We start from the raw sequence: 15162 nt of genomic DNA, 5'->3' as shown, positions 1-15162 counted from the left end.
TGGAAGAAGCTTCTACTAGGTTACATAGCTGAAATAATAGAGGCTTGTCAGCGTTTTTTTCTCTGACAGAATTTTTAATTTTCAAAGTTTCATCTAGCCCACCTGTCACATCTCTAGACATCTCTGAGCTCGTCGACTCACACCACTATTCCAGCTGACATTTCGGCCGCGGCTATCGCTCTGGCATAGCAGAAGCTACTTTCGCTGTCTAAGAATGAGGCAATAGAACCGCGAAGACAGGTTTCAAAATAAAAGTGATATTTCATTTTTTGTACAACAAAACGTGTTTTCCCCTTAGGAATATATAATGATATCATGTCCACTACGGAAATAAGTTGACGGATATTTGTCTAAGCAACGGATAGGCCTAAGTTTCATTTTTTTGGAAGGGGCATTTGGCGGGCAGTTGCCCGAGCAACTTTAGACCTGCCCTGTGCACGTCTCTGATAGAGGGTGGAGGTAGCAGCCTACAGTTAAAGTGTTAAAGTTCAAAGTTTGCAGATGACAACACCGTCATTGGTTTGATCCAGGATGATGACGAGTCTGCTTCCAGACAGGAGGTGGAACAGCTGGTCCAATGGTGCAGTCAGAACCACCTGGAGTTAAACCCCAAGACTGTGGAGATGACAGTGGACTTTTAGGAGAAGTCACTCAGCGCTCACGACGCCCCCACTTCGACTTCTATGTCAAAATTCTATGATGGAATCTTATGAGATAGGGCGCCTACTCTAGCCTGTTAGTCCTCTAAAATGTTATATAACATTGAGAAAATGTAGAAACGCACATCATTAGCTACATATAGAAAATACCAAATATATATATATATATATTATTTTCTTTTTTTACCATCGCTTTTGTACCTTTGGTACTTTTTTACCATGGCTTTTGTTGCGCCCTATGCGCCGCATATAGCGCATACTCACTTTTTGCGCCACTGTGGATTAGTAGTGTACGCTTTGCAGTGCTGTGTTCTATTTGCAGAATTCACATGAAAAAATATAAAAATAGGCCACTATCCATTCTTTAGGACGGCACAGTAAATGGGTTATTGATGCTTATTTTGATTTTCAATTGAGCACAATTACGGTTTTCTGTTCAGAAGTTTGAAAATTGAAATGATGCGTCAATTTTCTCATTTTCCTTTTTTGCGCTTGTGGTTGGACTGAACGAGCACCAGGGGAAGAACACCATCTAGCCGGGCCAGAAAAGCCTATTTTTATATTTTTTCATTCGAATTCTGCAAATAGAACACAGAACTGCAATGCGTTACACGGACCACCCTGAGTTGCTCTGGGGAGACTGGCCCTTGAAACAGACATGTCAGATTTAAAACAGTGTTGATATTTCAAAATATTTAGGAACAGGTAAACATGGCAAAAAATAGTAGAGAAGATAATAAAAAGAAAACTTAGTGTGCATGTGGCAAGCATCAGCGGAAACACCAGTATAGTGCACTCAAAAATGTACTTGAGTTAATGTTGTTGCTTTCCACCATTGCCAACACTAATTTGTTGGACACTGGACAGGCATTTAAGAATAACCTTAAGAATGTAGTGGCTTTGGAGGGAAACATTCTAGGGTTAGCAATAGCAAGCCACACAAGTGGTCCCTAGCTGATGAGGATCCTATCATGGCATTGTTTGTAGACCACCGCAAGAAGGTCTCAAAACTGGTGTGTGTGTGTGTGTGTTTGTGAGTGTTGAAGGCAGGAATGCTTTGGCCATTTCTTCTAGGGAAGAGGGGAGGGGCACCCCATTATTTGGTGAGGGTCATGATGTTTCTCTCCTGTAACATGTTGCCCGTCATGATGTTTCTCTCCTGTAACATGTTGCCCTTTGATCCTATTATGTGGTTTAATTTGCATTTACTTTGCTGTTAACATCATGTGGGTTGTGTGAATGTTGACAATAGTTCAGACATTGTTCCGTTCTGTTAACAGGCCTTCACTGTTTACTTTCTAGTAATTGGTGACATATTGAAACATATTTCACCAACATAATAAATGGGTCAAACTTTATATTATGTCCATGCCAGACTGTTTGCTCATTGATCAGAGGTGTGGAACAGGGACACTAGTCAAGCTTCAGATATGCATAGATGACTTTCTCAAAGTAAATGGTAACACTAAAATAAGGGGCTACAGTAAGATTCTGGAGGAACAGATCAGGCAGTCTGCCGAGAGACCTGCCCCAATCGGCGGCATTGGACCATTAAACCACACAATGACCCACAACATACAGCTGGATTTTCTGGATTTCCATGGAGCTGGATTTTCTTTCACTGCCCCCTCCTACCGAATGGGAGTTTTCTTTAGCTACTGCTGCCAACATAGGGTGGCAGGGGTATGGAAGTGTTTAGTCATGACTAGGATTAAATGCACTAAGTCAATACTAATGATAATAATTGAGCCTTTTGATGTATTTTCTGAATGCTATAATATATGAAAAAGGAAGGCTTTAGTGGGGAAGGAGTGGGATGATCTAGTCTTTGGAAGCCCTCAACCTCTGGCTGCACCCCTTGTCAAGTGGTTTGTGATGGCAGTTCTGTTAATCATACAGCAGTTGGACAGTCTCTGCTGATGTTGTGCAAGATCAGCGTCAAACTTTTACAGAAAGTACTGCTAGAAATACCCTTTCTTTCAGTAAAAGCATTGACAAATGATCACTTGAACTATGGTTCATAGTGGTGGACTTTTACATATGACTCCACACCTTTGTTTTAACAGCATAGTTTTACATTTCAGAACAGGCTATACTAAGCAAAAAAGAAACTTACCACTGACACCCTTTACAATGAATCAGTAGTCAATCTCAGTGTTGATCAGAATGGGCGTGGCTGGAAAATGTGGTGTGTTGAGCCTTCTGCTTTAGAGTCACATGTCAAACTACCAAAGAATACCATGACAATGGCACAAGGCACAGCAAACAAATAAATCATAAAACTAAGAGTGAGTGATCCAAGCCCACCGTTACTCACAACAGGCAAGGAGAGATAATTGACTGTAATCAAAATATGCTGTATAGAATGGGTGTGGATAGGTCTGTAGAGACAAATGAGCCTGACTATGTTTGTCCCAATGGACAGAGATTACATGGTTTCTATTTAACTAAACACCATCACAAGATAGTCAGAAGACAATGGTGCCGACATTTAAGGCCAGTAATTTCCCTCACTTAGCCCTTATGAACATCATAGATCATAGTTATAGATTAATGTCATGCAAATGTTACTTTGGGTCAGGGATACCTCTGATGCTGGCTTAAAAAGTTATCAGACTTACATCTGACTTAGTTTTATGGTAGCTTATCACCTCTTAGCTGAGTCACTTTCATACGTTGTAGTTACAAGATAAAATCTACATTAGTAATAAGCAATAATGCCAAGTGTTTGTCCATAGAACACTTAACATCTGATGCCTTAGTCCTTTTCTGTTTAATCTATTTGCAGTTTCCCAGATGTCTATAATATTTGTCTGATTTGCTTTAGATTTATATACTAGACAGGAGGTTCATATGCATTTTGTTTCACTTTGGCTAATATTGCATGACAGGGTTGTGTCGTGAGTGTCTGGGGTAATCTGATTGACCTTGGCTGTTTTTTTCCACAGACACACACCAACACACACACACACAGACCCAAATGCAATGGCCTCGGGTGGCACCCACCCGTAACGTTAGAAAAGGTTTAAATACTTAATAACAAACACTTTCTGATGCTAGGCTCAATCTGAGATATGTGACATAATGCAAAGAAAACCAAATGTGATGCGTGTCGGAAAGAGGGAACAATGAGTGCCAGCCAGCCAGATAGCCTGTTTTATAGCTCCAGGCCGCAATCAGGCAACTACAACCTCCTGTTCAGTAGCTCTGCCCTGCAAGACCAAGAAACAGACAAACATAGACTGGCAGGCAGAAACAGAGAGGGCCGTAACAATGACCACAACCATAGTGTTGTGCAGTGCAGGGGCGCCTGCAGGAATTAATGCTATGGTACGCACGCACACCCAACCCCCGCCCCCGCCAAAAAAAAAAAAAAAAAAACGCGTGGACAATATTTGTCCTTTTCCCGGTTTTAGCCCCGTGCTTTGGTCAGCAAAAAAGTAGGCTACATAGCATAACAACATCCACATGCAATAATACAACAACGTCTACAATGACCTATTCATTTGGACAACTTGATACAGCCCAATACAGGCTAAACTAAGGTTACCTTATTTTGTTCTAGTGTAACGTGACATCTGGCTTTAAACAGCTGTAATAGTTAGTCAAGTCAAGTCAAGTCAAGTCAAGTTTATTTATATAGCACATTTCATTCACAGAGGTCATTCAATGTGCTTTACATAAACAAAACCAAACGATAATAACAAATAAAAGCATAGAAGAGCAATATAGTCAAAGAATAGTTAAAAGGTAAAGATCATAATAAAAAGAAAACATAAAACACACGGTAAAATCATTTAAAAATAAAGAATAATTAGTAAGCAAAAACAAAGGCAAAAGTAGTAAAAAAAAGTAATAAAAGACAAAGTAGAATAATTATCGAGGCAGATTCAGAATTTGTAACTCGGCACAGTTAGCAGAAAGCGTCTGAGAACAGTTTGGTCTTAAGTCTAGATTTAAAAGTGGCTACAGTTGGGGCCTTTTTAATGTCATCCGAAAGTTGGTTCCACAGCTGAGCCGCATAGCAGCTAAAAGCTGCTTCACCATGTTTAGTTCTAACTGTAGGTGACAATAGTAGTGCAAAAGTAACACCAATGTAGAAGCTTCAAAAATACAATATTGCAGATAGGCTAGCATATGTCAGCAACATGTTGAAGTTCGTTGAGTTTGAACAAGATTGTAAGCAAGAATACAGAGGGACAGTGGGCAGGTGGTGGAGCCTTGCGGCTACATGATAAAACTCGGTGGAGCAGGTAGGCTATATGTGACATGCCATGCTGACGATGATGATTATGATGACTTAATTGCGATAATGTAATGATGTGGTTATGATAACGTAAGGCCGTGCTGTGATTATAATAACAAACAGCGTAACTTAAATGTTGTAAATGAATGATTTGCAACCCCGGACTAACCTGACCCTAGCCAGAGGAATGTCGTTCCGCTTAGCTCCGCCTAGCTTCACTCACATCCATCTGGGACCTCTTCCATTGAGAGTGATTTCTCCAACCAACTTTATGGTTTAGCCAATCAGGACGCAGGGCGGCAGTTTCATAGATGTGACATAGCGTAGAAGCGACTGTGAGTCTGTTATTAGCGTCACGGGTTGGCTTTGATGTGAGTGGTTGAAGTAGCACGTCAATAGATGACGGACAAGTGGCTAATTAATATACAGTTAATTAATATACAGGCTAGCCAACTAATATACGGTAACCTATACGATAGGCTACTGGAAGACATTAAAGATAATTAGTTAATGTAGCTATAATGTTCCAAAATGTACCAGCAATGTAGTATAGCCTACAGGAATAAAATATTTCCAGCAACAGCCCTATTTATTTTTTGTTGTTTCAGTTGTCCTACAGTGATTAACGTCTACTACAATCTAGGTAATTTAGCTCTTTACACATCTAGGCAAATTCCTAACTGTTTGGTGCTGCTGTCAGTTGAGCATTGTATAGTTTAAATGTAGCCTATTGAATAATTTGAAATGATACTTTGAATTCAAGCAGAAAATACTCCATGGCTACCTCTGATCAGACAGAGTGATAGCCACTGAGGCCTATCACTTTCAGTGCTCCATGACAGTTGAAAATACATGCTTATTTAAGGATAATGCAAAGATTTTGTATTTTATTAGGTGTGCCTGACCGATTTGAGGGCCGCTTGGGCCAAATATGCCAGGGCCGATTTTTGGTCCCAGTCCGCCCCTGGCTATGCCTATAGATAGATAGATACATAGTGGAATGGTAGATAGTAAATAATATGATCAATTTAAAGAGCAATTTAATAAGGACCCCTTTCAAAAAAACACACAAGTATTTGTCTCAACAATGTTTTCCTTTTTTAATGTCATGTCTCTATTGTCTACAGTCTCCTGAGCAAGAGCAAAGATCAGTGCACTTGAAGGCAGCCTTCTTGCACCTGCAACGCATAGTACACCCTTTTTTGCAGCCACAATGGATCGGTTCATAAAAGCCATGGGAGTTTCTAGATTATCAGGGTCTGGATTTTCCAGTCTAAGGATTACCATTAAGGAGAAGACCATTATTAAAATATATAGAATATTTTAGAGAGTAGACATATCTCCTTTCCGGGTTCAATGCAAAATTGATTACTTTCTCAATTCGTTTTGACCTGCCCACTTGGAGGTGTCACAAAGTTGGACACTCAATGCTTACTTGCATTATGTGTCTGTGTACTTCCTCCTGGGATTGATTTTATCTTCACCTTATATGGTTGTGGTTCTTGGACTTTATATGTTTACTATGCATATAATGGATATGAAAGCTGTAGCAACTGGATTGATAGTAAAAAGAAAGTTTATATTCATGATGTCAACACTGCACAACTAAGTTTATATACATCTGTTCCTGACTTCTGATGATGTTGTGTCGACCAGACATAAATGCTAGGTCAAATTCAGGACTCTTTTCCTCAGTGGTTCCTTGTTAGTGGAATGAGTTGCCCAGTGCTCTCTGTTCCTGAGATAGTTTTGGGTCTTTCAAGAGGGGTCTAAAGGCATATCTGTTTAACATTAGTTTAAGTCTTTCTTATGCATTATGGTTTGGTCCGCTTAATATGTTGCTCAAGTGCAGCCTTTGTGGGTGGGATGTTCTCTAAAGCTCTACATTTCTTTGCAAACAGGTTTTCTGGCCTCATTCACCTCCATGATGTCACTTGTCCTATACATTAGCACTATAAAGCGCTCCAGCAGTTCACTCTGATCATTCTTCAATTGCATGAGCTCATTGAAAGCTTCAGTAACTTCTGTGGAAGATTTCCATGTCTCCCATGCAGTTTGATGTCATTGGTATCAAGGACCAGCAGATCTTGGCTCTCTTCAAGAAATGGGTTACCCATCTCCTCAATCACTGTTATGAGGGACCTAACATGCTTCCTGTGCTGCTCAATGCTGGTGATGGTTTTCAGGTTGTGGTGACCATTTTGGGATTACATTCTGGGATGGAATGAGCCATCAAAGTGAAACATAGAATCAAAAATCTCTCACCAAATGCATAGCATCAATCATGATCGTGGTCACAGGCCTTCATGAGAGCATCTCTGATATCCTCTTGAATGTTAGAAGTGTTTCTCTCACCTGTGCATGAGCCCTTAAGTCTGGTTATACTGTACATCTTGCCTAGATCTATATATCTGTTATAACTTTATAAATTAGGCAAATTTCCAATATTAATGAAGGAACATTGCTTAATACATTAATAAAATGTGCAATAGTACTGCGTCATGTGCTATTACTACTACGTCTTACTATAGGCAACCTTGCGTTTTTTTATATTTATTATTATTTGCCATTCTAACTTCCAAATAGTTTTTTTTAATATAGTTAATGATCAGAAAAATCACTTCATTTAATTTGCCAAACTATAAGTCTAAAGGTGAAAAAAGAAATCACATTTGTATGTGATTAGAATGTTGCCAGTTAAAGGTTCCATTTGAAACTGTCATAATGAACTCAAGCAACCAGTTTGAATGGCAGTTAATGTAAGTTCTAGATCTACACAGTAGAATTCTGGAATGACTTGTACAAATACTCCTAAAGGATGTGTACATTATACAGCAAATATCTAGCCCCAGAGGTCAGATCTGAAGTGGCTCCACGTCTGAAAATAAACTTCAAGGTGTGTAGAGACACTGAACAAAATGTCATGCTTTAGTCAAAAAATGCACAATACTTCTCATTATATGAGCTTAACCAGAGACTTTCTAATGTGGAGACACAGCACTCAAAAAATACTCTATAGAAATGCATGGGGCTAGTTTGTCACGCCAATATGGCCGTTGTCTACACATATCCCACCCCTTCCTCGGCAAAATGTCGACATGTGAATACATTGAGCCAATCATATGGTGTGTTGTGAAGACATCGTGCCAATCATGTGTTGTGATCTCGCCGCTGGAGCAAGATTGGTGTCGTGAAGCCTTGCGCACGCGCAGTTCGACCCAAAGACTGTGCCTGATGAGTGCCCATAAAACGTTGGTATATGGCCGCCGAGTGGAGGGACTTGCCTAAAAGGACTTTGGCTTAACTGCTCCACTATAATGCAGTCTAACGTTCTGACAAGCACACCGATTGCCTACCTTGTTCTTGCCCATCTGGAATAACTCCTCTAGCTTTGCTACCTCCATACTTTCTGTTTTCGTTGTTTAAACTTGTGATATCCATGATGAGTATTGAGTTAGTGAATTAGTGCAACATTGTGTGCTAATAACCATATATAGATAGCCGAGTAAAAAAAAACAAGTAGCCTAGTTGCGTGCCTGCGTGCATATTCTGTTTCCTGCTCAAACAAAATGTGTGCACGTTAATTTTGATAAAGTTACGTAATAGAAAACTGGAAATAGCCTGATGGCATGCAGCTAATGGGATACTGTGCATAGGCCAATTTGGTGTGAATACTCATTACACACACAAGAAATTTTCTCTCGTTGTTGAGTAGCCTGATGGTACGCACAGTGCATACGGACGTACACCTGCAGGCGCGCCTGGTGCAGTGCAATATTGTGCAGTGCAGCCGCAGTCATAACTATTCCCATTATGTATCTAAAGTACATTTTTCACCTTTCTTTTCCATGTGCCTGAAGCAAGCTGTTCATTGGTTGGAATCCACATTCGAGGAATGATCAGCTGAATTTGACAAAAAAGTGTACAGAATTAGAGTCACAGGCGTTTAAGTACTTCAGTTATATCCTGATTCCTGCCCTAGGAGGCTCAGATCTTGGGTTTAGGACAGCTCCTCATTTGCCAGCACAGGAATTTGTCAGTGAATCTATTTGTAGAGACAATTATGGAAATATATAAACAAATTAAAAAGACAAATGACAATGAAACAGTACTTATCACAAAAATGGATGAAAACATTTTATTTAATCTGTTTTGCCCAGATGCATCCAGTATCAGTTGTAACTTTTATAGAAGTCGTCATGTTTAAATATAAAAAGAATAAAGAAAATAGCCAGTCTGAAGGTGTTTTACTTTTTAATCACTGACAATGAACAAGGGAGAGGGAAATCTGTGCTCACTGTACCTGCATATCTCCCTCGCCTGACTTAACTGCTGAATTGCCTTCAAAGTAACTCAATTTCCTCATACACCCATTGCCTTCAAAGCAACTCAATTTCCTCATACACCCATTTCTGACGACATTACATATTTTCTGATCTGATTAGTGAGCTTTTATCATGGCAAGCGTACGATGGGTAACCCCTCTTTTGTCCTGGAAACCGTATCTGACCTCAAGCAAAATATTTAAACAGTGATATATATACACAAAGATAACTTTGAGATCAACAGATTGTTACAATTCATCTCCTTTCAAAAGCTGCACTTAAATACTCTAATCGGTCAAATGTGGGTTTTTAGAGAAGCCTGTGACTTTGCATAACACTTCTTAGTAGAAGTGTTTGCATTTCTTAACAATTCTTAATTATTTCCTAATAGTATTTTTGGAGCATCTCTTCAAAAGGGCTCAATTGGGACTGAAGATGAAAAAAAGGTCCATGGTGGCCGGATGACAAATTACTGGGAAGAGGAGAAACCACCGTCTTAAAGGAGTGTCCCACTAGGAAACTCACAGTCTCTCTACTGACCCCTAGCCATTGTGGAGCGCCGCTGGTGGCCTACTGGTCCAGCTCATGCTCCTTGGCCTCCTCAGCGTTCTCCACGGCTGTGGCCGCGGCGATGGCCGCCTCCAGCTCGGCTCTTTTCCTCCGTCGTTCCGCCTCAGTCACCGTCATGGGATGGAGAGGGAAAAATCCTGCCAGCCCTGTGCAACAGAGTGAAGAGCAGAGACCCATGAGGTGATTTAAGATTCTTCCTGTACAACAGCGTGAAGAGCAGAGACCCATGAGGTGATTTAAGATTCTTCATGAAATTATTACAGGCTTGACACCTTTCTAAGGCTGACTGATGGGTTTATGACTTGGATGAAAAAAGACTACTCTATAAGTGAAGCTCACTGAGAGCTATCACACACAAGCCAAATCAAAGCATTGGCTGAAGAGTTATTACATCATATAACATATGTAACATAACATACATATAACAGTTATTTCTTGAATTTCCCCTGGGGATCAATAAAGTATCTATCTATCTATCTATCTATCTACTGTACTGTTATAGTATAACTGATACAACTGACAACCTGGCATGGTCAGCAGTTGTGTATTAAAACATCACCTAGTTTTGAAGAGAGATATTGAAAATACAATACAATTTTGCCAATTTTCTTTCAATCAAAGCCAGAACAAAGACATTCTTAAATTATAAGACAAATGTAAATTTGTGTGTGAAACTATTCACATATACATTTAACGGGTGTAACAGGACCCATATTAATACAGGACAGTTTCAGTACAGGAGGTACGGTGCAGATATGTGCTGAATGTAATCTTTAACAGTAATTAACAGCAGGCTTTTTTGTGTGAGGAACATACTTCACATATGACTTCCTACACAAACATATTACCGGTAAGTGGGGGAAAGTATATTCCCTTGCACTTCCCTCCTATGCACTTCCTCTGCACTGACAGCTATGTCTAATCATGATCAATTATCCTTATCCTTAGGTCTCCAGTTTGGGAACACTTTTGTTTCCCTGTGAACCTACAACAAGTAGATAAGACGAAAGCAGTGTGCCAACATTATTTAATAGTAATAATAATAATTCAACCAGACAGCGGAATTAAAGAGGTAGAGTTGTAATAGAAATAAGAACTAAGAACTAGAACTAAGAGCTTACAATTTATCCTTCATTCATTGCTTATCTTTGTTAGCAAAAACATTGCCAAGTTTCCAGAGAAAAGTAGTGTTGTGATATGGTATATTCTATGGAATGACAAAATAGGTGAATAACCATAATTCATAGTAGAACACACTAAATTGTACTCACATTGAAGCACTTCAACAGTGTAAATTGAACTTTTGAGACACAAGAAATTCCACAGTTTTGAATACATAACATTAATATGTTATCCATTAAATACAGTGAAGTCACACATGATATAACATCTTTTGTCTTTGTGGTGGTGGAGTCAGGGTGTGTCACAAGATAAACAGACAGGGTCATTCCATGTCAATTCAACCAGGGCCCACGCACTTAGGTCTCAAAAAAATTCTGAAAAAATTACCAGGTGTACCTATGTTACCCAGGAGACACACTGTAAAATTACTCTTATGGAAGATCAATACTTTCCAAGATACAGCCAGTTTTACAGGGGGAGGGGGGTGTCGATTTTGTTTGGCTCTTTTTTTTGTCAAAGTTCACAAGCCCACAGCACAAGAACTAAACCATGTAGGAGGCTCAAATTTTGCATACTGGTACATAAATAGGAATAGTATGTAGCAAAACCGTCACGTTTGGTCTGGATAATCCTGCATGGTCATAGCTGTCCCTCAAAGTTGATACAAATTTTATTGGAGTTTTTGGCTGGGCTCTGTTTAAGCCTTCAGAAGACATATTTGTACTCAACATAGGCTCTTGATTTATTTTCCTTACTGAGATAAGTAGAAACACTCTCACAAAAAACAATGAATAGAAAATAAATTCCTTCAGGGTCTGAACAGCAGACCTTAGAAGTCTAAAAAATCTTTTTGGTTCTCATTTTCAGAGCACCTAAACACCTTGTGGGAATATACAAAGATTTTTTAAATATTTTTTTCTTTATTCTCAATGATCTTTTCTTTTTAAAAACACCAATTTCACTTGTCTTATGCAATTCTTTCTTTTTCACTTTCCACCCTGAACATGGGCAAAATGCACCATTGACATCAATAGACCTCTCCAGAATAAGTCCCGCCTCTGTAGCTTCATTATCCATCCAACTTCCGGCGATTGTCTATGGGAAATAACATGGCCGAAATATCATACCCGGTAAAACATCTGTAGGTAGCGAAGTAGAAAAAGCTGGTGGGCAGATTATTTACACACTTCTGCCATCTAGTTTCCACTGGATTTTTGATTGACAATCAAAATCCAGTGGAAAACTAGATGGCAGAAGTGTGTAGGCCAATCTGCCCAACAGCTTTTCTACCTTTGTCACCTACAGAGTTTGACAGGGAATACGATCTTTCAAAGCGCCATGTTATTCCCATAGGCAGACATTTGACGACGGAAGGATGGATGGATACGGAAGTTAAGGACGGATTATTCTGGAGAAGTCTATATATTTTGTATAGAGCTACCACAGGTTACTCTATACAACCACAGGTGGCAGTGTGGTGACTCTATATAAAACATATTGATGTCAATGGGGCATTTTGCCCATGTTCAGGGTGGAAAATAAAAAAGAAAGATTTGAATAAGACAAGTCAAATTGGTGTTTTCAAGAAGGGATCGTGAGAATAAGGAAAAACATATTTAAAAAATCTTTGTATATTCCCACAAGGTGTTTGGGTGCTCTGAAAATGATAAACAAAAATGATTTTTCAGACTTGTGAGGTCTGCTGTTCAGACCCTGAAGGGATTTATTTTCTGTTCGTGCGTTTTGTGAGAGTGTTTCTACTTATCTCAGTAAGGAAAATAAATCAAGAGCCTATGTTGAGTACAAATATGTCTTCTGAAGGCTTAAACAGAAACCCAGCCAAAAACCAATAAAATTTGTATCAACTTTGAAGGACAGCTATGACCATGCAGGATTATCAGACAAACATTGACGATTTTGCTACATATTTATGTACCACCATGCAAAAATTTGAGGGCCTCCTACATGGTTTAGTTCTTTAGTTATTGGGCTTGTGAACTTTGACAAAAAAAAAGAGGCTGGACAAAATCGACACCCCTCCCTGTAAAACTGGCTGTATCATGGAAAGTATTGATCTTACAAAGAGTAATTTTACAGTGTGTCTCCTGGGTAACATAGGTACACCTGGTAATTTTTTCAGAATTTTTTGAGACCTAAGTGCGTGGGCCCTGGTTGAACTGACGTGGAATGACCCGACAATATGTGAGGCAATACTGTACAAATGATGGAGTTTGATAGCATAAATACACTTAAGAAGGGGAAAATAAAAAGCTACAATAAAACCTCAATGATAATTATGCCATGAAACCAAAACAAACAAAAATAACTTATAACTCTTTATGAGCCCATAATACAGTACTTATGTGCACTATGATTCATCATGTACTCACCTAAAAGTTTGGCAACAGGCTTGGTTGGATGAGCCCCACACCCAATCCAGTACTTAATCCGGTCATAATTGAAACTGACCAACTTCTCATTGTGAATGTTGGGCAGAGGATCGTATGATCCAAGCTGCTCTATGTATTTACTGTCTCGAGCTCTCTTGTTGTATGCGGCCACAATGCGGTAAAACGGTCGGTTGGTTGCACCACCCAGAGACATTCTGAGGACCACATGTCCTCCATGGTACTTCTTCAACAGTAAGGATGCTGTGAGGTGACACAAGCAAATATGGCTTTAGATTATTCTCTCATAACATGCAGAGCATCACATCAAGTCATCAGAGAGATAAAAAAAATAAGATGATTAGTAAATATGGCTTATAACTTTTAAATTAATTAACTTAAAATCATTTATTTTTCAAATTGTCATTGTTCCATTCTGTCTTACTCAACTATTACTTATTTCTACAATTACTTTCTGTGCAGCACTTTGTTTACACTGTAGTAAACACATAAAAAAAGGCTTCATATTATTCATCTAATGTCATGTTTGTAGATTTGATGATGATACATCTTTCCACACTCTTAGATAGTCCTGGATGCATTTTTTTTGGGCAGGGCCCCAAAGCTAAGATACCAGAATTTTTGCCAGAATAATTCCCCCCCATAATTAATTTAGATCTATACTGTTCATCAATGTTTGCATCCACTATGTGTACATTTAGTATGTATACCAAAGACTAATTAGTACAGGAAATATTTTTTTTCACATTTGAGGTTTAGGCCCATATACTCTGGTTGAATAGGCTGTCCAGCCTCAGGAGTGCTACTGCAGGTCCACATCAAGGTTTCACATCAATAATTGACGCACGTTGTAGAGTGCCCTTGTGATTTATCACGACACCAACAGAAACATAGAACCTAAGTGCACATTTGAGATTAAAGGGTTTGAAATGGCATGTTTCCACTAGCGCCTTAAACTTTTGGAGTGGTATGCTTGGCAGGTGAGGGGTTAAATAAACTATGATGATTATTCTTATTTTACTATTAGATATGACACTCGAGCATTATGGTTAATGTTGGATACCATGTGTTTCTAATGTTTTGCTACTGGGCCCATCTTAATGTTGCTCTTGATCATTAGACATGAAAAATAACATCACATAAAGTGTATTTAGTAATATAGTAGTCTGGTTTGGATAGTCTGGTTTATTTTCAGATATCTCTCAGTGAGGAACTTCATACCGTCATTGAGGCTTGTAAGCAGATTAAGAGATACGTGCATGTTTTGTACAACTTCTAAAGAAGCAACTAATATGTTCATGCATACGAACGAAAACTTACTGAGATGAACCATGATCACTTCTCACGTCTTCATGCAAGAAGCGAGGTAGAGATCTAGAGAAGACAATAGCAAAAACCATAAGCAAATAAGTTTCACTTCCCAAGGGCTGTCAATAATTACCTGCGTAGACATTAGCCATCTCAATGTCCACAAATGAACACATGACAACTATAACTAGAACATATACATGAAGATAGCCCTCTCATATAGGATATATATAACGGTACTACATTATAGTTAATTAACCCTGTGATAGTCAGAGTTACATAATTTCAAAACATCTAAGTTAGCATCTTAGTTTGCGCTTACGTTACCTGAAATTTCAATTAATTCAGCTTCCTAGATCATTAAATAATGTGTTTGAATACCCGTGTTAAAGCGACTCAAAGCTGTGTTAGTTGCTCGTAGTCAGACTCGATAAATCCAGATACAATTAGTAAACATTTACAATTCCCCAGTAGACCAATGTGACATTCATAAGCATGGATAGACGGTCCAATGTTGATGACGT

The 15162-nt window shown here is 39.0% G+C and overlaps 1 protein-coding gene across 2 annotated transcripts; it reads right to left on the bottom strand.

The window, feature by feature from the left end:
• Nucleotides 1-9017: 9017 nt before the first annotated feature.
• mrps16 (mitochondrial ribosomal protein S16) lies at nt 9018-15162 on the bottom strand. 2 transcript variants are annotated; one of them, XM_048254979.1, is made up of 4 exons: nt 15020-15162; nt 14651-14704; nt 13313-13573; nt 9018-9946 (listed from the first exon to the last, which is right to left on the bottom strand). In XM_048254979.1, exons 2-4 carry the CDS (start codon nt 14661-14663, stop codon nt 9801-9803), a joined length of 420 nt encoding a protein of 139 aa, XP_048110936.1. In that variant the 5' UTR covers nt 14664-14704; nt 15020-15162; the 3' UTR covers nt 9018-9800. The 2 variants fall into 2 exon arrangements, with proteins under 2 accessions (XP_048110936.1, XP_048110937.1); XM_048254980.1 differs by having other exon boundaries at nt 14966-15160.

The sequence above is a fragment of the Alosa alosa genome, chromosome 10 (genome assembly GCF_017589495.1).
Source record: "Alosa alosa isolate M-15738 ecotype Scorff River chromosome 10, AALO_Geno_1.1, whole genome shotgun sequence".
Lineage (NCBI taxonomy): Eukaryota > Metazoa > Chordata > Actinopteri > Clupeiformes > Clupeidae > Alosa > Alosa alosa.
This window is presented reverse-complemented; position numbering and strand designations above follow the sequence as displayed.